This window comes from Hippopotamus amphibius, chromosome 8, assembly GCF_030028045.1.
Source record: "Hippopotamus amphibius kiboko isolate mHipAmp2 chromosome 8, mHipAmp2.hap2, whole genome shotgun sequence".
In the NCBI taxonomy this organism is placed as follows: Eukaryota; Metazoa; Chordata; class Mammalia; order Artiodactyla; family Hippopotamidae; genus Hippopotamus; species Hippopotamus amphibius.
The window spans coordinates 85,091,471-85,114,296 of NC_080193.1; the positions used below are offsets into that span (position 1 = coordinate 85,091,471).

At 40.2% G+C, this 22,826-nt stretch overlaps 1 protein-coding gene and 1 pseudogene across 5 annotated transcripts in view; one reads left to right on the forward strand and one right to left on the reverse strand.

The window, feature by feature from the left end:
* The window catches only part of PAX3 (paired box 3), a 94,510-nt gene that overhangs the window by 51,988 nt on the left and 19,696 nt on the right, over positions 1-22,826 (forward strand). For all 5 annotated transcript variants that reach the window (XM_057745261.1, XM_057745265.1, XM_057745262.1 and 2 more), the window contains exons 5-7: positions 11,551-11,756; positions 21,350-21,515; positions 22,393-22,607. In XM_057745261.1, coding sequence (XP_057601244.1) covers positions 11,551-11,756; positions 21,350-21,515; positions 22,393-22,607 — 587 coding nt within the window. The remainder of the gene's footprint in view (positions 1-11,550; positions 11,757-21,349; positions 21,516-22,392; positions 22,608-22,826) is intronic.
* LOC130858572 (40S ribosomal protein S23-like) lies at positions 10,022-10,441 on the reverse strand (annotated as a pseudogene).

Here is a 22,826-nt window from a genome sequence, read left to right on the forward strand (position 1 = left end):
TTTTCCAAACATCTCCAGTCATGCTAATCCTGACAAAGTTTAGTTGTTTAGGCTCTGTGTGTCTTTGGGTTGTCTTGTCTTCATAAGGGTGGCAAAAGCATTCTTTTGTTTTCTACTCTGTGAAAGGCTCTCAGTGTAACTTGTCACCTCTTTTACATATTCAGCCTCAGTTTATTTGTTGACTTTTAAATGACCGATGTACACAATAGCAAAAATATTCGATTGTGGAAAATAAAACCAGGGTGGTTCTTTGTCTTTGTCAATTGTGTCTTATTTGAAGCTCTGTAAACATAGCTAAGGTTTGGGTTTCATCGCCAGAATTCTTTCTTAGAATTCTGTACAAAACATAATTTCACATACACCAACCACCATGGAAAATATCACTCACCTTTTAGGGTCATGTTTTCACAATGGATTTATAGGGTTGACTGTGACCAGGAAGAAAAAATGTGACGATACTGGCTAGTATTTTTTTCAACTTACATCAATGGTGAACCAACCTACTCTTCAAATAACAATGCTAATAAGAGCGTATATTTGATCTTATAGTTGGGTAGCCTCTCATAGTTCTCATGGATCAGGTAGGTCACATAACTCTTGAGACCTCGTTTTTTCTCATCCGTAAGATAGGGATGACAATACTCCAATAGGGTTTTGGTAACGATGGAAGAAAATGCACGTAAAGAACACTGGAAGCAGAGGTGGGCTATAGTATAAGCTGTCAGTAAATCAGTGAATAGCAGCTTTTCTTATATCATTATTACTATTATTGAGGTGATTTTGCCCAGAATGTTGAAGGAACGATCACAAGAAGGGCTTTGAGAGATCCCTGTTCTGCCTCTAGTTAACCAGTTTACACAGAAGTGATCTCAGAATTAAGTTGTTCTACATGCAGTGGATAAGCCACACTTGGACCAAAAAATGTGGTTTTAATTCAGATGCAGTAACAAAAATATAAGCTAAATCTCCTCATAAAGTGGGTGTTTTGCAACATGGTTTTTCTTTCCCTATGTGAGAAATAGTTTTCCAAAGGAGGAAAGGAAGGTGAGTATGTTTGGGAAAGTAAAGTGGCTAGACACAATTATTTGTTAAACTGATATCATTGGTGATTAAGCGACCCAGAATGAGAGCATTTCTAATAGTCTGCGATTCTGAATAAATAAGGTATAAATGGAAGAAAGATGTATAATTACTATATGGAACATGATCTTATGTTCTGTTCCATTGGATTTATTATTATTTTTCATTCATAACGTCTTAGAAATGCATATTTAATCCCGAGAGATTAAAAATGCCTATTGTTCTTTCAGATTGTTTGCCTGTGTCCTAACTCAATTCCATTGAATATCTATGAGTTGCCACATTTTTAGTAAGTAATAACTGTGTCAAGCTGTGCTGACAAAATATCCCAGCATAACTGTTAATAAGCATTGTCATTTTAAGCATGAAACAGTTTAGCTAATGATTTATCTCTTCCAATGCAGCGCTTGGGGCAGCTGTATGATTTGTCTCTTTAGCAAGTCAAGTAATTTCTTTAACAAAATGTTAAGCACAGATGGGCCATAAGCTGTCAGTTAACTATTATTGTGTCTGCATCTGCTTGCTTTCAATGCACTGTTTTATGTATTCAGTCAGTTACTTAGCTGCAGCTCCGTGAAAAGCTGAACCTACTCTGATTGGCAAATAAAATGTTCATTTGTCTCTTCTTCCTATTGTTTTGTTTTGGAAACACATGTCAGCAGCTCAATTACCCAGTTCATTAACAGCTCCCAAAGGACATGATGGCCAGCCCGAGATAAGAGGGCAATTGTGGCACATATGGTCAGTAATGGCCTCTCTCTTGGCAATTGTAAATAAAAGTCACTTGGCCCTTTTCCTTTCACAAGAACTACTGTTTTCCTGTTCCCCTCCAGTGTGCAAATTACCTTTCTTTGCTCCCTGCAATCCAATCTCAGTAAACCAAAACCTAGCCCACTGCTTTTAGAGACAGAGACTTTAGCATAGAGAGCTCTGGCTCTTAATTTTAATTATGACTGACTTTTAAGCTCTTGAGGGAGGAAAGTTCTTATTAGGGGAGACTATTCTTAGAAAGCTGTTAGCTGATTAATTAGTTAACTAATCAGTTTTCTTAATTGAATAGCAACACATTTTCTTGGGGCTTTCCTCTCTTTTTCTCTTTGAAATACTCTGGTGGCGGTTACCACGGAGTTTAGGAAGCCATTGACAACAAAAATGTGTTGAGTAGAAATCATTTGCAGGGGTCGGGTAGGGAAGTGTGACTTCATCTTTGCTTGATGAGAGAGATTCATTTCGTTAAAGGAATTCTTGTTACACACACTTAAATCTCAAAATAAAGGGTTTAAGAAGCCGCTGGGTTAATTTGGGTCACTGTCAGGGTCCCTGAAAGTAGTTACGATTCCTTCCTCATTTTATGCCTTTGGAAGGAGGTGCTGAAACAGTAGTTTGGTTGGGACTGTGTGGCTTCCTTAAGCAAAATGTTGCTTGTGTCAGGGAAAAAGAAATGGCACAAACATGTTTCTATTTAAACCTATCAACCAATACAGCTACTAAAAATAACCACTAGCAGGGCTGCAATGAATGAAGGAGAAATAAGCCTTTCTTTCTAGCTGTGTTGTGACAAAGGAGGCCTTTTAAGTGGCTAATGGTCAGGTAGTGGCTCTTAGGAGAGAACTCCACCGAGTCCGCGTCCTCAGTGTACTGTGGATAGAAATCCAGCGGACACCTGAAATTCAGTGTTATTGGAGCCTCAGGATCCAGGGGTCTTTGGGGCCATGCAGCTCAATGCCTCCGAGGCAGCTCGGCTTGTCAGCCCTTATCTTAAATAAACATCCAGTGGTCCATGTTGTGCATTTCAAGTCACCCCTGGGCCCTGGAGCACACGCGGCCCTCCAGGACTGCCCCCGCGGCCGGCCATATTCATAACCAATCTGTACTCTCCTCCCAGGGCGGCAGGGACTCGGGGAGTTGTTGAGTGTCAGGGTTTATTTGCGCTATTTTGATTAGCACCAACCTGGCAGGAGCTTATTTTCCTTCTAATGACCCCGTGCTGTGAGAAGGCGGCTTCCGAGGGGAGGGTTTGGGTCAGAGGGGAGGGGACTGGCATAACGTTTCTGCAGCCCCCCAAATGGGGGGACTGCTGGGCGGGAACAAGAGTAGGTGAATGGCTGGAGGGTCTTAATGAGATTTAGAGTTCTTAAAAGAACCTTTCTGAGAGAGAGCCCGGAATATCCTTGCCATACACTGTCCTGCTGTTTTGTTTTTTGTTTTTGTTTTCGCACTTGCTAAAGGTTTCTGGGCTGGCACATTTTGGGGAGAAGTTGTAGAGGCAATAAAAGCAAAACAAGACCCCTAACCCCGCCCCCCTCAAGAAGGCACTGATCAGGTTATAAACCATCTCTCCTAGTTTATAAACGAACACAGTCACAATTACTCAAATCCTAGTTCTGAGTTAGGAATTCTGGAAAGTTCAATAGACAGCTTGAGAGTTTGTTAGGTCACACACGCTTTCTAGATCCACCTTAGGATTTTGTTGTAAATCTTTGGTTTGTTCCTTTCAGCAGGGTCTCTCTCTTTTTTTCTTCTCTCAACGTATATACAATTTAAAAACATTAAAAAAAATAATGTCGCCGATGACTTCTTAGCTTGTGAATTAATGTGGAAGAGAAGCTTCCAGGTGCTGAAGTCTCTCAACTGGCTTGGATTAACCCCTACTGTGCATCCATTTCAACCTCCCCCTCCTCCCTCCTCTGAAAAAAAAAAAAACACCCAACCTCCCCTTTCTCATCCACTCCGGCTTTCTTTGTGTCGGCTGCTCCCTGCCAGGCAGGTGTCAGAGCCCTGAATGAGGGTAAACGCTCCGTTGATGGATTCCACAGATGGAGCGTGGAAATCGGTAGAATAGGCCTCGGCCACAGGCCATTTCTCGGGATCCAACAAAAGCCTCCAAATAAGTCAACAAAAATCCCAAAGATCACAAAGGGAAAATGTCATTTGTCATTTACTCTCAGTCTGTGAGGGAATATCAGACTCTTCTTGGCTTTCACCCGAGTAAACACGAGAGAGGTCATTCACATCTCTCTCATGTAAAAGGGCTACTGCAGATCAGAAAACAGTTAGTTGTCCTATTGTCCCCTTCGTGTTGAATGGTAAAACTCACAAACACAGGAGACATTCTACAATTAGCCAAGTAAGTGCATCCAACTTCAAGTTGACCCGTTAAAGACCTCATGGGATATACTTCTGAAATACCCTTACGCTGTCAGACACAGGGTGAAAACCACCTCGTGGGACTCTCAGAAATGATTTATATTTTTATCGTGTTCTTTCATTGGTGAAACAGTGTTGAATACTGACACTGACAGGTTTAACTCAGAAAGGTTAGTACAGATGGGAAGACAATCTGATTTGGTCTGAGGCTGTCTTAGAATAAATGACCGATGACTAAGGAAGTTCAGCCTCCAAACATGCAGAAAGAGATTCCTCCCCATCAACCCCCTTCCCACCCCCCCTCCTCCCGGTGTCTGTAAATCGCATTGTGTTCTATCTGGGGCAAACATAGAGTTTATATGGTTGTCATGTTTTGATTCTTTAATTATTCGAATGAAAGGTCTTGCTGAGAAGAAAGACAGTGTGCCAAATTCATGCTTGTGAATTATTTTATTTCTCCATTTTTTGCCTGTCTCCCATCTCTGAATTACACTGGTCTGGAAACCAATAATTATAGCATTTCACGTGACTAAATCTCTATAAAATCAAGGTAAGGTCTCATGTATAATAGCGTTAACTAGGATGAAATATTTCCTGAGGCTACAAAAGAGGTCACAAGGGGTTAACGGACAAAGACATACTCTAATTCTGTAATTCCTTCTTTAATTAAACTTCATGGTTGGTCCGCTGGTGGTAATACTGCTGCCTTCTCCCCCCAGTTGGATTTGTTTCCGAAGGAAGAATTTGTAATCCTGTGGGGTATGATTGCTGCCTATGCTTGATTTTTTTTTTTTTTTTTAACACTGAAAATGTCCGTTTTCCCTAGGTTGATTTTGGGAGTTACTGTGAGACCATTGGAATAACTAAAAATTTGGCTCCTAAGACCTAGAATTAGCTTGACGTAGGAAATGAATACGTGAATTTTACAACTTCTTTTAAAATTAAGAATAAAGCACAGAGTTGAAACACTCAGGCACCTGGTGAGAGGTGACATTTTCCCTGTGATCACGCTGAGGTTTCTGCTGAATAACTTGTGAATATCCCAAAAGATTTCAAGTTTTTATTCCTGTGCTTTTGTCTAAAAAGAATTTCAGGTTCCTTTACAGCTCTTGATATCCTTTCACAAAGGTGCCTTTAATATCAAAAAAGAAGACTTTAATAAAGACATAAACTGAGTGATCAGTTCAACTGCTTGTGAACAACAGTATTTTCCAGACTGACCCTGGATCTTAGGACCAAGTGTCTGTGATGACTGTTAGTGGAGACTGCACATGGTCAGACTGACTATTTTAATTTCTTAAGTTCATTCAGTATCTTGGAAAATTGATTCATTTCTTAATGCTTTATTGCTAAACAGCTATACTTTGAATATATAAGAGTTCAACAAATATTTGTTGAATTAAATTTCAGTTGGAAGATTGGTTTGGTGTATGGTATTGATTAAACTGTTGTATTTCCGTCAATTTCATTTGATTCTAAGAAACTTTGAAAATTTGAGACAAATGAGAACAGTAGTGGCAATCAGCTAGATGATTTACATTGGAGTTCCTGTTTTGGTGTGTTTCTGGTGTGTGTGTGTGTATGTGTGTGAGATACAGGAACTCAACGCCTATTTAAGACACTCCAGGCTACATGAGAGAGAGTTCTCTGAAGTCCCATAAACCTGGGTCAAGTCCTAGTTTCCCAGCTCCATGACCTGAATAACCTCTCTGAGACTTTCCTTTTTCTGTACAATGGGATGTGTATTTACTTCACAGGGCTTTTGTGTAGTTACAGAAGGAAAGGAGAGAAATTCTCAACCCCTTGGTAAGGTTTGCTCCAGGTTCATTGGTGACACTGAGTTAAACTAATGTATGTAAGTCAGAGAATGGATTGTGAAGGGGTTTTGGTAATAGAGTCACAACTTTCAAAGTCTGATAAGAATATGGATTGGGATAAAATCTGAGAATTTTGTTTTGTTTTGTTTTGTTATTTTATTGAGAGCAATTTAAGGTTCAGTGCAAAACTGAGGGGAAAGTACAGAGATTTCCCATATACACCCTGTCCCACATATTTATAGCCTCCCCCGTTATCAACAGCCCCCACCAGCGTGGTACATTTGTTACAACTGCTGAGCCTACATTGACACATCATAATCACCTGAAATCCATAGTTTATATTACCATTCACTCTTGGTATTGTACATTCCATGGATTTGATGAATGTATTATGATATGTCCATCATTAGGGTATCATACAGAGTGTTTAGACTGCTCTAAAAATCCTCTGTGCTCTGCCTATTTATCCCTAAATCTGAGAATTTTTATGCAATTAAAACAATAAATTTTATGCAATCTCCACTTAAGAGACTATGTATTATGTATTGATATGGATTTTCTTATGAGAACTATTCTGGAATTTCAAATTGGGGGACAGTATCTCTAATGAGTAATAAAGCAAACTTTGTGAAGGCAGGTGTAGAATATGATTGAGCAACTTAAATGTATGAACTATTAAGGCCAGACGGTAAAAAAAGACTGAAAAAATTATATTTAATCTAGTTGCTATATCCTGGCAATTTATTAACATTTAGATAACGATCTTGCTAATGCTGCTTGTAATTTACACGTCATAGTTTAAATATTCTACACAGAAAAAAAAATAATTTCTTTCTGTCAAGCTGTCTGAAAAAAAGCCTTGTTTTTACTTAGCTGTAATATTTAGCAAGATTAGATACTTGTATCTAGTATCTACTTTGTTGCAGTATCTTGAGTAAATATGTAAAATAGAAGTTCAATGGAATGATTTAATTTGTGCTATTAAAATGGTATTTAAGCTTTAGGCTTGTTTTTGATGCTTTGTGAAGATAGGGATGGGATAGGGAGGGAGGGAGGGAGGCTCAAGAGGGAGGGGATATGGGGATATATGTATACATATGGCTGATTCACTTTATTGCACAATAAATAGTGTAAAGCAATTATACTCCAATAAAGATACAAAAAAAAAAAAACCTGAACGATTTAAATTTAGGGCATTTTTGTGAACCATGTTCTGTGTAAATAATACATTTTAATTCTATTGAGGGATATGAGAAATGGTAGTGTTTCCATCTTTAGAAAGAGCTAGTATTTCCTAGCTGGTAGATTAATCTAGGGTTGCTGACTGAACATTTTTTAAAGCCCACATCCTTTTGGAGTTTACAGATGGAGAAAAGTTAGAATTAACTTGTAAGATTGTGGCTTCATAGTGTCAAAAATGATCAGTTGGTTCAGATACTATTCCAGCAGAAGAATCAGGCAGGTCACTTCCTCAGTGCCTTTGGAATGATGCTATTTGGAGCTTTTCCAGTTGGATGGAACCTTTGGACTGCTTTTGAATAAACAGTCTAGAAATAAAAGTAGTAATTTGCTAGCTTGTTAAAGAAAATTATTTTTGGTGGTAAAGGCTGTCCTATTGAACTCTCAGAAATTCTGAGTCTTTTTTATCACTGTCTGTTGGTGGTTCATCTATTTTTTTAAAATCACAATCCTCTTTTAAAAAATTGATAATTATTCCTCAGAAAAATTCAGGCATGCAAATACTTCCAACAACTTCCCAGTAATTTTTAAGGATTCACAACCCCCACACCCAAAGCTCATCTAAATGGACGTTGGGTGACTTATAAGAGCAGAATATCCACTTTAAAGATGTAAAATGGTGGCAGAGAAGTGAATTTTAGTTCAAAACTTATTTTTCTCCTGTACTTCTATTCATTCAGCATGTATTTATTGAGCACCTATTATGTTCCAGCAGTAATTCTAGCAATGAACGAGGCAAAGGAAGGGTCTTGAGCTAATAGAGCTTATATTCTGGGGGTTGTTAATTGTTAAGGTGAAACAGTGGTCTTGATTCTCAGAGTTAACTCTGGCTGGTACTTGTACATCTAAGCAGTCCTTTTTTCTCCAGAAACCAGCAATGATTTTGATTAATTGACTTGACAGCGCATGGCACATCATATTTACTTGAGAGGATTTAATAGCCCCAGAGACTCCCAAAAGAAACATGAAAATTTCCACATCCTCTTATCCTAATGGGATCATAGTAAAAGAAAGTGCAAGCAAAGATTTCAGGTTCTCACAGGCAGAGGAGAGGTTTTGGACAGTTCCTAAATGCTGTTGAGTTTTTCACCTGAATTCACATTAGACAGAAAAGTCAGGGCAATAGAAACTGGAAGCATGGAAGGAAAGCATTTTATAAAAATTTATTTTCTTCTTAGGGGAATGAGTAATTTGTTTCTCGGAGAGTATATTATTTATAATTGAAAAAAATACAGGTGTGAGCAATTTGGGGGGTAAATTGTGGCAGAAAATATTTTATATACTTGAGAGTTTTGAGGGGGAAGTGAATAATTAATCTGGAATATTCGATAGAGATGGTTCTCAAAGTGTCTGTCCGGGATCAGTAAAATCAGTGTCAATCACCAGGGAATATGTTAGAAACGCGAATTCTCAGAGCCCACCCCAGACTCATGGAATCAGAAGAGGGGGTAGCCATCTGGGTTCTAACAAGTTTTTCCAGTGATTCGGATGCTCCAGAGGTTTGAGAACCACTGCCCTACAATTATGCGCAAATTACTGTTCTTTTGGTTTACATTTATTTATGTATACACATGCAAGTTGTATTGGCTGCTTTTGAAGTTTATAATGCAATGAATGACATTATTTCTTAGCATGTTAATACCCTTGTAAAATATTCCCGTACTTAAAGTCTATTTCTTTCTTTCAGTTAATACTAAAATTTCCTAAAATAAGATTTATATTAAATTAGACCATTTAATATTAGATAACAAATTGAAAAACCAAGCGTAATGGCTAACATACAGTACAGCACTATATAATTCCCTTTTGCTTTTATGTATTAGGATTGGTTTTCTTTAATTTGTCATATATGTTATTAATTCACTCAATTTCACAGTATTTGAATGTGAATAAAGTGTAAATGTAATAAAATATTAGAAAACGTAAAATTATATTTGGGGGTTATTTTGGATGTGCACTTTTTGGGGCAGCTTATAATTTATACTGAAGTAAAATGAAATTTTAAATTTCTGTAGGGCAGAATTAAGTTTAAGCTCAAGAGAAAAGAGAATTAGTAGTAGAGGAGATACTGCATTTTAACAATGCTTCTAGCGCACCCTGTGTTTCCCCAGGTCCTACCTGAGGGTGCAAATGAGTTACCTTGACATTGACATTAGTAATCTACAATTTTCTGGCTTTCTTTCCTCATTCACTGACAGCACACCTCGGCCCCATCCCCAGAGGATCCCCAGTTATTTGGGGAGTTTTCTGAGAGCATTTGGATTGTTCAGGAGCAAGACTGCTCTCAGAGTCTATGGCCTGAGAGCCTTCCAACAACCTCGGCCACTGCCCTGAGGTCCAGGCCTCTGGGAGAGGGTTGCTGTCCTACCAAGAGCCCTGGCTGGTGCATCCGCAAGCTGAAGAACCTGCTATCAGCTGACAGGTGCTCTGTTACTGTCACAACTCACAGACACTGCATTATATCATGAATGGGAATTTCTGCTTAATTTCCCAGCTCCTCCCCTGTTTCTTAGGCACCTGCGTACTAAGTTTGGAAGGACTCTTTCCCCAATGCATGCTCGTACAGTCAAATTCAAGCTTTGGTGGGGAGGGGGTTTCAGCAAGGCTGGCTTCAGGGACATGTGACCCATGCAGTCGCTCAGGGCCCTATGTGCAGAAGGGCCCTGTACTTAGTTTTTTTGGTTTTGTTTTTTTTGGCATATGAAAATTTATTATTATCATGCTTTCATCATCAAAACTTATGATCCTGGGCTTCCCTTCTTGCCTTTGTATAAGGCCAAAAAAGAGACATTGGCTACTTTGCCAACCTTAAAGTGGACTCCAGGAATGTCACCTTTGCGACCAAATCCAGCAACCAGAACGTCATCATTTTCCTCAATAAAATTCAAACAACCATCATTGGGTACAAAGGCTGTGATTTTTTTGCCATTCTTGATTAGCTGAACCCTGACCTGCTCCCTGATGGCAGAATCTGGCTGTTTGACTTCAACCCCTACTTTTTTAAGCCGAATTCTCTTGGCATGACAAGCACCTCCAAAAGAGCTGACCTTCAGGGCTGTGCCCAAATGGGCTTTCGTGAGCTGTTTATCATCCCACTGCTGGTCTCGTTGGCGGCTACGGAGCTTCCTGGCGGTTCAAAGACCGCGACACTTGCCCATCCTGCCGGCGTCACGGGCCTGAGTAAAAGATGTGCTTAGTTTTATGCTCTGTTGTTGCCATCTTGAAATTCATGATGGGTTTTGAACACGGGGTCCTGCATTTTCATTCTGCCCTGTGTTCCTCAAATTAGGCAGCAGTCCTGAGCAGAGACCCAGACTCTGAACTTCTGTTTAGAAACAGTTTACTAGTCTATGCCTGCTTCTTCCTGAGTCTGTTCTTGAGATTTGCATTAACAATATCTAAACTCTCCTTAAAGCATCTCCTAATATTTGGTGATAAGATAGTAAATTTAGGGGCTTCCTAGGTGGCGCAGTGGTTAAGAATCCGCCTGCCAATGCAGAGTTCATGGGTTCGATCCCAGCTCCAGGAAGATCCCACATGCCGCGGAGCAACTAAGCCCGTGTGCCAAAAAAAAAAAAAAAAAAAAGATAGTAAATTTAACATGGCATTTCTTATAGGAGAAGTACAGTCTACAAATTTATAGGAATCCTGCTATAGGTGACTATTGCCTTTTTAGATACGAAGTCAGTTTTGGAATATTTATTTTAAAAAGTTACCTTTTAACAAATTTTCTCTTGGTCTAAAAGCTGGTGAAAATTTATTAGGAACCAAATTAAATATGATTCATGTATTAGATAAGAACGGAGTACCCATTAAATGCTAAGGACAAGGGCCAGAAAAATGGAGTAAGGCCTGTCCCTGCTTTCTAAGAGCTCATGATGGGCTTAGAATGACAGATACAGAGAGAAAATTATTTTTTGCCTGGGGGCCTTGGAGATGGGGTAGGGGGAAGAGATTAAATACCATTTAATAATGTAATACTGCAAGGAGGGGCTTTGTGTCTGTGGGAGGACATTGGGAATGTACTTTAGACTAGGATTTGAATCATTAAAGCTTGGTCAGATTTGTTTTTGTTTTGTTTGTTTGTTTGTTTTTCTTTCATATTTTGGCTGTCCCAAGTTGCTTTTGGGATCTCAGTTCCCTGACCAGGGATTGAACACAGGCCGTGGCGGTGACAGCACTGAATCCTAACCACTAGCCACCAGGGAACTCCCCAGACTTGTTTTTCGATTCACATTTGATCCCTTTTTTCCTCCTGTGCTTTTAGCCTCCGCACCGCAATCAGATGAAGGCTCTGACATCGACTCTGAACCAGATTTACCGCTCAAGAGGAAACAGCGCAGGAGCAGAACCACCTTCACAGCAGAGCAGCTTGAAGAACTGGAACGGGCTTTTGAGAGAACTCACTATCCTGATATTTACACCAGGGAGGAACTGGCCCAGAGGGCAAAGCTCACTGAGGCCCGAGTACAGGTACGGACATCCAAACATCCCCATCCTGCTTAAACCCAGATGGGAAACAAGAGTGTCTTCTCCTTTAAAGCATATTTCAAACCGAGAAAGTAAATATATTAGGAGTGGCCCTTCTTTGTGAATGGTAGCCTCTCACATTATAAAGTTCTTCCTTTCTCATTTCTTTCCTTTATATTTTGCCTTGTCATGATAACAACATCATGACTTCTTTTTTCTTTTTATTTGCACTTGCTCGGTGCAACAACCTCCTGCCGTCGCCCCCTCCCTCGGCCCTGCCCCCTCCCCTGAGGTGTGTCTGTGGTATACAGCAACATTTTACTTTGCTAACCAGTCAGAAAATTTCCTTTTTCCTCTTCATAGGTTGGTAAGTCCAGTTAAATTTATTGATGTGATGGCTACATTTGGCTTCTTTTCTGTCACATTATTTGATACAAGTATTTTATATGTATAAATTTAAAACTGTGATCTATTTAATTGGCTTTCTTTGTATTCTTCATTTATTTGTATTTATGAAAATGTACATTCTTGTTTTAGACTTTGGTTGTCATTATGAGGAGAATGCAATTATATCAGACATAACACAGAGAAGAATGTCAGTTCACATTATTCATTCATCAGTTGAGGAATCCTTGTTACGTTTGAGGCACTGTATAGACTTGGGGGTGGTATGTAGATAATAGCAAAATTTTGAGCGGTTACTCTGCACCAGGCACTGTTCTAAATGCTTTATATGAATTAACTCATTTACTTATCATTAAAACCCTAGGTTGGTACTACTAATACCCCCAGTTTATAGATGAAGAAACTGAGACTCAGACTATTTAAGTAACTACCCGACGTCATGTAGCTAGTAAGTGATCGAGGTAATTGGATTCCATACACTTCCTCTCTGTAGCCTTTCAATTATGAAGATGTGCAAAGCTGTATAATGTAAAATCCCTTCCTTTAAGTCTAGAAGCATGTCAAGTAACTATATTATTTTAAGAACATTTTAAATTATCTTTTCAACTCGGAAGTGTTCTGAATCCTCTAGAATGGCTACTTTGGTGTAATATGTTTCTATTGAGTGATAGAATAATGTTTCATTATGAATAATGAACTTTCTCCTCAAGGTGGTAAAGCACTGTTGGAAAGATTACAAATGCCTCAGGGTATCCAGGAACTCCTTACTGTCCCAGGAGTGATGTTACCTTATCCGGAAATGTCATGTTGTTCCCAGATACTTGACTTTCATAGTCAGAGTGAGGCTGGGGACTCAGCAGCGAACTAGGCGGCTGATGTGGTCTCCAGATCGATCGACACTTTCCCATAAACATCTAACTCCCTCTCCTCTCATAGACTATTTTGGAATAGCCTCTTGTAGCCTGCAGAGCGAAGTCAGAGGGATGGTTTTATTCAACTTGACTTTCTATCTGATCATCACAGTGCTAGGAAAGTCAAGGAACACTGAGATGAATTATGACAGGTTTGTCAAGGAACTCATGTTTAACAGGGTCATAAAGCAAAGACGTAATTTAGAAACAAAGCCGATGTAAGTTCATCAGAGTGAGATGAGGTGCAGTGGGAGTTGAGAAGAGGAAAGGGTGAGATCTTGTTGGAGTACACAAGAGGGGCTCATGAAGAAAAGAGGGTTCAGTTGGCCTTTTGAATCTAGAGAGTTATTCATGGGACAGGGAGGGTGGGAGAGTATTTTAGTAAATACAGAATAATAAGCAAAAGCAGCTGGAAACACGTAAGTTACATGTCAGATGACCTTTCATTTTCATTCTAGTCATGTTGAGAAACAGAGAATAGTTCAGTTTGGTTAAGGGTAGGGAGTGTTAGGGTGGCAGGAAGGAATGTGATTGGAAATCTATTTGCTCTCTTTGTGTTCTTAGTGTTTATATTTTTGGTCCTAATGAAAATGTGCATTCTTAACTCTGGTTACCATTATGGGGAGAATGTGATTATATCAGATATAACACACAGAAGTGTGTTCATTCATGGTATTCACTCACTATTTCAGGAATCCTTGCTGTGTACCAGGCACTCTGTGGACGTTAGGGTGGTATGTAGATATTAGCAAAATTTCGAGTGGTTACATGCATTCTGTGGTAGAGCTTGGGTTTCAGGTGAGCAGGCTACACTTGATGTGATGGACAGTGGAGGCTGTAGGCATGAAATAGGTCAGCGGCAGTGGGAACAGAAAGGTGGAGAGTTGCCGTGAAAGGTGGGATGCAGGCAACTGATTGTGTGAGCTGGAGGTGGGTCCAAGGGCGAGGGTAGGGAAGAGTCACAGATACACAAGGTTTTTTTCTTTTAATTAATTAATTTATTTATTTTATTGGCCATGTTGGGTCTTTTTTTGCTGTGCGCGGACTTTCTTTAGTTGCAGTGAGTGGGGGCTACTCTTCGTTGTGGTGCGCGGGCTCCTCGTTGCTGTGGCTTCTCTTGTTGTGGAGCACGGGCTCTAGGCACATGGGCTTCAGTAGTTGTGGCACATGGGCTCAGTAGTTGTGGCTCACAGGCTCTAAAGCGCAGGCTCAATAATTGTGGCACACGGGCTTCGTTGCTCCGTGGCATGTGGGATCTTCCAGGAGCAGGGATCGAACCCGTGTCCCCTGCATTGGCAGGTGGATTCTTAACCACTGCGCCACCTAGGAAGTCCTGCACAAGGGTTTATAGCACAAAAGTTTTACAGTTGGAGCTATTCAATCCCTCTACCTATTACATTGGGATATAGTGCTCCTTCCCAGAAGTGACCACCACTAACCACAAATCATGATGATGTGTATATATAAATATATTATTTTATAGTAATGTACACAGTGTATTGTATATGTGTAAAATAATGCTACAAATATTATATGTATCAAATCTATTTGCCTTTATTATAGTTCTTTGATCCCCTGGTTTAAATGTGAAGTGAGGTCCTTTCACTCTTTCATCCTTTTAGCAAACCTTTATCAAGGGCCCACTATATTCCAGGATCTGGTCCCTATCCTCCCTGGCTGGCCAATCCCACATACTGGGTCTGTCCTTAAGATAGACTGGAGATCAGTTCTGAACTCAGAGTAAAAAACAAAAACAACAAACAAACAAACAAAAACATTGGATGTAAAGGAATCAAGCAAACAGAGTGATGGAAAACTGAAAAGAGTGTCCTGTGTTGTTCAACCTTGTTCGTTGTTGCTTTTGCCAAAGACAAGGATGGGAGGACAGAATTAATCTCCACCTAGTGCACCTTGTACAGTGCCCGGCACCTGCATCTGGCTCAGTGAATGTCAAAGGAGAATAAGAATGGCCCATTAACTTCCAGAGGACATGGGATCAAACCAATAAAGAGTGGTTCATATTTTTCTATACAGCGACCTCTCCAAAGCGGGGCCCTCATTAACCTAACAGCTGTCCTAATGTGGCTTTAACCCGGTGACTCTTTACATTCCTTATGGCTTCATTAGTTCCCTTGAGACACATCATGTCTTGCACCACAGCTATGATCTACAGCCTAACAAATTCCCTACAACACCCGGCATATGGATCTTTTACTTAACCCAGCAGGAAAAAGAAGGGAGTAGTTAATCACTGATTAAAATGCCAGAACAAAATCCTTTAGTTTTCCGAAGGATCTGGGAAAGCAGTAGCAAAGTCAACTCAGTTTGAGTGATAGCCAGAGAGTGTGAGTTAGTTTAATTTGGGGCACCTGGGAAAATCCAACACCAAAACAAAAAAAACAAAAAAAACCCCCTGCAAAACCCCAAACATGTCTACATTCCTTTCTTTTTTTCCCCCTGAGGAAAAAAATCTAAACTCTTCTGGATAAAGATGAGACTAAAGCTTTAATAACTTAGATAAAATTTGTTTGGATAGTAGCTATGTTATATTTATCAGAGCCAAATCTGAGTACACAAGCTAAGAATTATTGTACAGCAAAGACTAATTTTTACCTAATTCACCTCCTGGGTAGCTGTTATTATGCAAACAATGGCAAGCATTACAGTTTTGTAAGGAAGAATGACTTACAAACATTTATGATGTGTAAAAGGTTTAGTAACTATTGCATCTAAGAACAATGAAGCAGGTGAGTATCATTGTCTCTTACCACCCAGGTAATGGAAGACAGGAAAGGAAGCTGCTGGTAGAAAAGTATTTAACCAGAAGTCAGAAGATGTGGGTTTTGGTCTCAGCTTTGCCAGAAGTGTTTTGTTGAGCAAGTCATTTAGTTTTGCTGGCATCCTGCTGGGCTTTAGGGTTTTTCTTTTTTAATTTTAAAATACGGAGTTTAGATCAGATGATCTTAGTCTGGGTCCATGAATGACCAGGATGACCACAGATGGACTTCAGGAGATCTGGGAAACTTGAGATTTGTACACAAATGTTGTGCCTTTGCCTGTGTGTGTGTATACACACAAGTGTTAACTAGGGAGAGGGCCCCTGGCTCTCACCATATTCCCCAAAATCACCCCCACCCCGCTTCCTTCCTCCCTCCCTACCTTCCTCCCTTTTTTTCTTGCAGCTGCACCGCACAGCTTATGGGATTTTAGTTCCCTGACCAGGATTGAACTCAGGCCCTCAGAAGTGAGGGCATGGGAGTCCTAACCACTGGACTGCCAGAGAATTCCACACCCCGCCCCCCTTTCTTTCCTTTAATTAAAAACCCCTAGGATGCATGATCTCTCAGGACCCTTCTAGCATCAGTAATTTGGGATTCTCAGGGAAGCCCAATGGTGGTTTAAAGCCATCTAACAGATCTGTATAGTTCAGAAGTTAAGATAGGTATGGAATATTTGGTCCTGAACTCTATAACGAAGCAAAAATGTGGTGGTCCTACAATTCTCTGCAGGAGTTTGCTCTTGGGATGTATAAAGATGCAGTTAAGTGTGCTTTCATCTGTGGTGTAATCCTCTGACATTCACAGGGGCATGGCATTTCTCCTCATCAGCCTTGCCCATCCTGTCCCCAACCTGCTCTCTATGCAGTGGTCCAGGCTGGGTAGCAGCAATGGTGGGGGTGGGGGGGTGGGGGGGTGTGATATGGGAGAGAGGGAGTGGAGTGAGTGAGAAGGCGCAGAGAACAAGCAGCTTGCCTTGAATTTATCTACCTGGAAAGGTCTGTAATTGGCACTTTAGTATCAGCTCTAGTATTTAATGAAACATTTCATAATCTTGTGAATTCTCTTTCTAAGGATTAACCATTACATCCTCTTTCTATTTTTAAAAATGGCATTTAAATTAACCCATCTGGAATAATGTAGGTTAGATTGCCTTTGAGGACCACACCAAAAATGTAAACCAGTAATTTATTGATGGGCCAAATTAGGCTTACACCATGGGGCAATTAGCACTAATCCATGAAACTTGGAAGCAATTTGGACCTAAGTCTCCATTCAAGCGAAACTGGCTTTCAATTATTTGAGGTGTTATTTGGGCACTTTCCTGTTTGCTCAGGGGCACAAAAGGCTTTGGCTGTAGACCAGAGAGCTTAGAAAACAAAGCAAGGCTCTCATTCTTGGACTTCTCAATGTGACATTTTTATTTGATAACTAACATTTACTGAACACTATCGCTTAGGTATACTTTTACAAGCTTTGATTGTATTGTCTCATTTGATTATATTGTCTCATTTAGTCACGTGAAGGAGTTTTTTATTTCTCCCATTTAGCAGATGAGAAAACAGAGACCACAGATATTAAACAAATTGTTCAGGGTCGCAGAGGTAGTGAGGGGTGGGGGAAGCTGGGATCCAACTATTGCCTAGTCTGCATTGCTCCCATGTGAATGAAACGTATTACTGTATTTTTTTAAATACTGGTTTTTTTTAACATCTTTTATTGTTGAGAACACATTGGTTACTTATTTTACTCATGAAGAGAAAAATTTATAAAAACTTATTCTTTTGTTATTCATTGTCTTTTTCCCTAGTTATCGTTATATTTTAAATTTTGCTTCAAAAAAAAATCATTGGATATTATATTACTCCAGAATGGATCTAAATATAATTTCCAGTACTTCCCTGGTGGCGCAGTGATTAAGAATCTACCTGCCAATGCAGGGAACATGGGTTCTATCCCTGGTCTGGGAAGATCCCACGTGCTGCAGAGCAACTAAGCCCGCGTGCCACAACTACTGAGCCTATGTGCCACAACTACTGAAGCCCATGTGCCTAGAGCCTGTGCTCTGCAACAAGAGGGAGAAGACACCGCAATGAGAAGCCTGTGCACCGCAACGAAGAGTAGCTCTGCTCGCTGCAACTAGGGAAAGCTCTCACACAGCAACGAAGACCCCACATAGCCAAAAAATAAATAAAAATAAATACATTTTAAAAAAGAAATAATTAGGCTATAGAAAGTACTTGAATAAAATTTTTTTAAAAATATCATTTTCAAAAGGATGAATATGACTTTGTGGAAGGGCTCTGAAAAGAGACATAGCAATAGGGAAAGATCCAAGGAGTAGATGAGAATGAACCAGGTTGCAGTTCATCAAATGAAATACAAACTTGCTGCGAGGGAAGGATCTGATGTAGTGTGATAATAGATAGGCAATTATAGCAATTAACTGTGCCTGATAGTAGTTATCCGGCAATGTATGCCTCCTGCCCCACTTTCTTACCACGCTAAGTGAGATAGATGTAGAAGGCCAGGTAATGCTGCAGGGGGAGAGTGACATCGCATAGAATGACATTTAACAGGTAGATAGCTGACTTTGTAAAACTTGTTCTTTCTGCCCTACTGGCTAAGGAATTGGTGGAACACCCATGTTCTCCTGTAGCACATCAAAGGCCAGTTTGTCTCTGTTGCTATTGCTACTCTTTTCAAAACAAAGTTTCTTGTGATAGTAACAACTGAGTCATAAATGCCTTCCACCCATTTTAGATGAATTTATTCAGTGTTGTGCACTTACACATGTCAGTTAGTAGATTATTCCTTGATTGTTTGTTAGGAATTAAAGAGACAATATTGGAAGAGTTGGGTAGGACTTCTGAGTGCCAAGGGACTGTCTTTCAGTCAAAGATGGGGGAATAACAGTATCCGAGGATCACCGTACTTAACCAGTTTGGGTACTTACAACGAAGGTGATTTCAAGGGCACTTTTTTTTTTTTTCTGTTAAAAATAGATGTTTACGAGCTTCAAAGCATAAAGAAGGTAAGGGCCACTTCCCAGTTGGCAACTTCAGTATATTTTTTCTTTAGTGCTTCTTTTGGCAGTTTCAGCTGCTTCTAGGAGATGCAGAGGCTGGCAGAGGCAAGATGATAGAAAAATCTGGTTAAATGGCCAGAGACAGGCAGCTCAGTCCTCAGTAAGCCCTGATTCTCCCAGGAATAGCCCTCTGGATTTATTTAGCCTAACTTTAAACAACATTTAAATTCCTTTCTTTGGGAAACCCTTGAACCTCCTGTTGAAGGTTTGCTTTTCAGTCAAGATCTGCTTCCCAACTATTTCTCTTCGTCTTTTATTATAGTTATAATATATATTGTACTGTAAATGTAAGAACTTTTAAATCCAACTCCTGGTGGGTTTATTCCATGTCATCAATACTTACTTGTATTATTTTGGAAAAATGAAAACAAACCCCAAATCCTTACACCCCTAGCCTTTTGGATTTAGTCTTTTGAAGGGATCTGTAGAAAGTATGGTGTTTCTTCTAATGTACTATCTGAACAAAGACATTTTTGATTTAAAAAAAGGGGTTATAGAGGAGTTAGCATGAATGTAAATCAAAAGTAGGTTGAGATTGATGGAGGAACCAGGCAGAGCCCACCCACTGGATAAATCAAATTTGGTTTACTTATCTAAAGGTTACAGCAGGAAGTTGGCACAGAGAGATTGGCAGCATGCTCTGACAGTGTCAGAAGTGCAAGCTTCTGAGTTCTTCATAAGAGATCTCACCAATGGATTTGACAGCAGTAAGTCTGGATGAGTGGAGTCACAGCAGACCTTTTGGAAATTCAACTCTCCTCCCAGTCTAGTACATAAAGCTGGAGATGCACTGCACATGGGTTGGTCTAGATAAGTGTGTGGGCGGGGTGGGAAAAACCCTTCACCTGAGCCAAGTGTGCCTCATTAATCTGGAGGTTTTATGCTATAAAATATGACCACAGTGTGTGGTATAGTGCAGTGCACTCAGGCATAAATACAACCCAAATTTCTTACCCCCAGCCTCCTCAGGCTATCCAGCTTGTTCCAAGCACTTCCCTGAAAACAGTTTTCTTACCCTGATGACTCTGGGAGTCATGGTAACAGACGCTTAGACTTGCAGTGAGAAAACACAATTGATACAGACCTGAAGTTGAGTGCTGTTCATGGTTCTATTATCCCAGGTGGCAATTTATTAAGTTAAGTGAAACTCTAATTCAATTATGCAGCAACATGGGAAAATATTGACTTCCTTTCTTTTCCTGTTTGGAAACTTAAGGAATATTAAATGTTAGTGCTCTGAGGAAGTTCAGACAGCTTTCCTTACCAGTGTCTCACATCATGGCTAGAGATGACCAAATTCTTTTTCAGACGAATGCTTGGATGACTAGGAAAAGTTTAACCAGATGCCTTGGCAAAGTATTTGTTAAACTGAGGGCTTTCTTATTTCGGAAGGGGAACATCCCTCTCTCTGCTCTTTTAAAAATTTTGTGACTTAAAATTTACAATTAAGTTGTATAATTGTTAACTTTGTTCTATAAGGAAATCAAGACTCATCTTTTCTTAGACATGCTGGTCTCTTGTAATATCTCTTCCATCTGGAGTGACCCCTTTTCGAAATCATGTCCAAGCTTTAAAATGAGTTGAAACTTCATCTCCACTCTAAACTTCTGATTTCTCTGCATTTTCAAACTTGGAGTTTCTACCTCTTGTGAGCAATTATTTTGGTGACCTTGATGACTCTGTGACTTCCTAGAGGACCAAACAGTAAGCTACTTGAGCACAGGGATCCTGTCTTACCCACCCCTTTTTCCCTCTGATTAAAAGCTAGGTGCTTACAGCTGCTGTTGAAAGAAAGAAATAAACCCATTATGTAAAAGATCTGCATAGATAAAATGCTTTCGTTTCTTGAAATACTTACCTCTCTGGCATCTATTTCCACTAAGATCAGTACAATTTCTCACACTGTGGAAGGGAAGGTAAAATAGTGCCATTTATCCTTCTTGTCAATTTATATGACTCTCCAGGAATGGTGCACATAATGTCCATTGAAAGGCAGACACATTGATAAGACTGTAAAATACAAGGGTTAGTGCAATAGGCAGGACCAAGTTAGGACATGTGTCATGTGGGGGCCAGACTCCTGGATTCTCCCCAGAATGCTGTAGTACATGAAGGTGGGTGGATGCTGATGGTGATGCCCGCTGCTCCCATCCCTGCCTAGCCATCCCCCTCCACGGTCACCCCCAGGGTCGTGGGGGCTCTGAAGGACCATGGAAAGCCCTTGAAGTCCCTCTACTGACCCCTGACATCTAACTCTCCTTTCTCCCCTGACAATACAACCCAGAAGGTGGAGGGCTCTTGTGTCTATTTGCCCTTTCAGAAAGGGGCCTTTAATCTGTTTTAGCATGAAAAATTCATTAAGACTGTACTATTATTTCATCAGTGAAATCCTCAAATTTTAAATTAAATCCATAGGTCTGGTTTAGCAACCGCCGTGCAAGATGGAGGAAGCAGGCTGGGGCCAACCAACTGATGGCTTTCAACCATCTCATTCCGGGGGGATTCCCTCCCACGGCCATGCCGACTCTGCCAACGTACCAGCTGTCGGAGACCTCTTACCAGCCCACAGCTATTCCACAAGGTATGGAGGAAGGGAGTCAAGGGGTTAAAATGTAACCCCCAATCTTGTTCCCTGCTGCTTACGTTATGCAGTGAAATCTTCTGCGGTGTCCTTGTGGCTGTTTGTATGTTCATTACATTACATCAGGTTGTCCTGAAAGTATTGATACCTGTCACGTTTCAGAAACATAGTTTGTTCTATGACATGTCTGAATCTCTCTAGATAAACAGTGTTGTAATATAATACTGTTTCAGCATTTTAAAACAAAACAAAACAATTAAATAAAACAAAGCAACCTCCCTAAATAAGCATGCAATTTGCTTTTTGTTTGTTAAAACATCTCTACATTTGTACTCCAGTCTGCAATTAACTGGCTCCTAACTGCAGTAGGAAGACAGGGAAGGGAAGCTTTGATAAAGTCCTCCTATGTTAGTGCATAGAGGTGAATGGGATAAATAATAAGGCTAAATTATTTTGGATTATGAAAGACAGCATTGCAGGCATTTGAAACTATACTAGCACACTGATGTTTATGTGCTTTGGAAGTATATTTGATAAGAAACTTGAGACTTGCAATTCTTACATTGGTTAATCCTTATGTTAATAGTACTCACTACCAAAATAGGTTTGTTCTCACTGTTAATGTGATTTCTGAATTTCTGTTTTGGGTGAGTGTGCCTTGAAAGTATATGAATAAAGTACTTGAACATACTTGCAGAGATGTGGCTGTATTTGTGATGAGTGGCTCTATACCTGCGTGTCAAAGAGCACAGATTGAAATTTACATGTGGTTGACCAGGAGGTACTGCTGATGACTCGGTAACTGTGAACTTTTGTACTGAACTTTCTCTGCTAGCCTCCAAAGGAGATTTATGGCTGATAACCTTCTTCCTTGCAGCCGTGTCGGATCCCAGCAGCACGGTCCACAGACCTCAGCCGCTTCCTCCGAGCACTGTACACCAAAGCACTATTCCTTCCAACCCGGACAGCAGCTCTGCCTACTGCCTCCCCAGCACCAGGCATGGATTTTCCAGCTATACAGACAGCTTTGTGCCTCCATCCGGGCCCTCCAACCCCATGAACCCCGCCATTGGCAATGGCCTTTCACCTCAGGTCAGTCCCGTGTTTCCAGACAGACGATTTGCTGTATACCAGAACCAAATAGTCAATTCCCCGAGGCAGTCATATAATGAATTGCCAAATTTAAACCATAATGTATTCTTTATACAAGCCACATGATTTCAGTTTTCTCGTTTCCTTTCTCTCCACCCTTCCTATGGGCTGTATCAAAAGTTGTAGCTTAGACTTAAAATCCAAGTGACTTTTAATGCA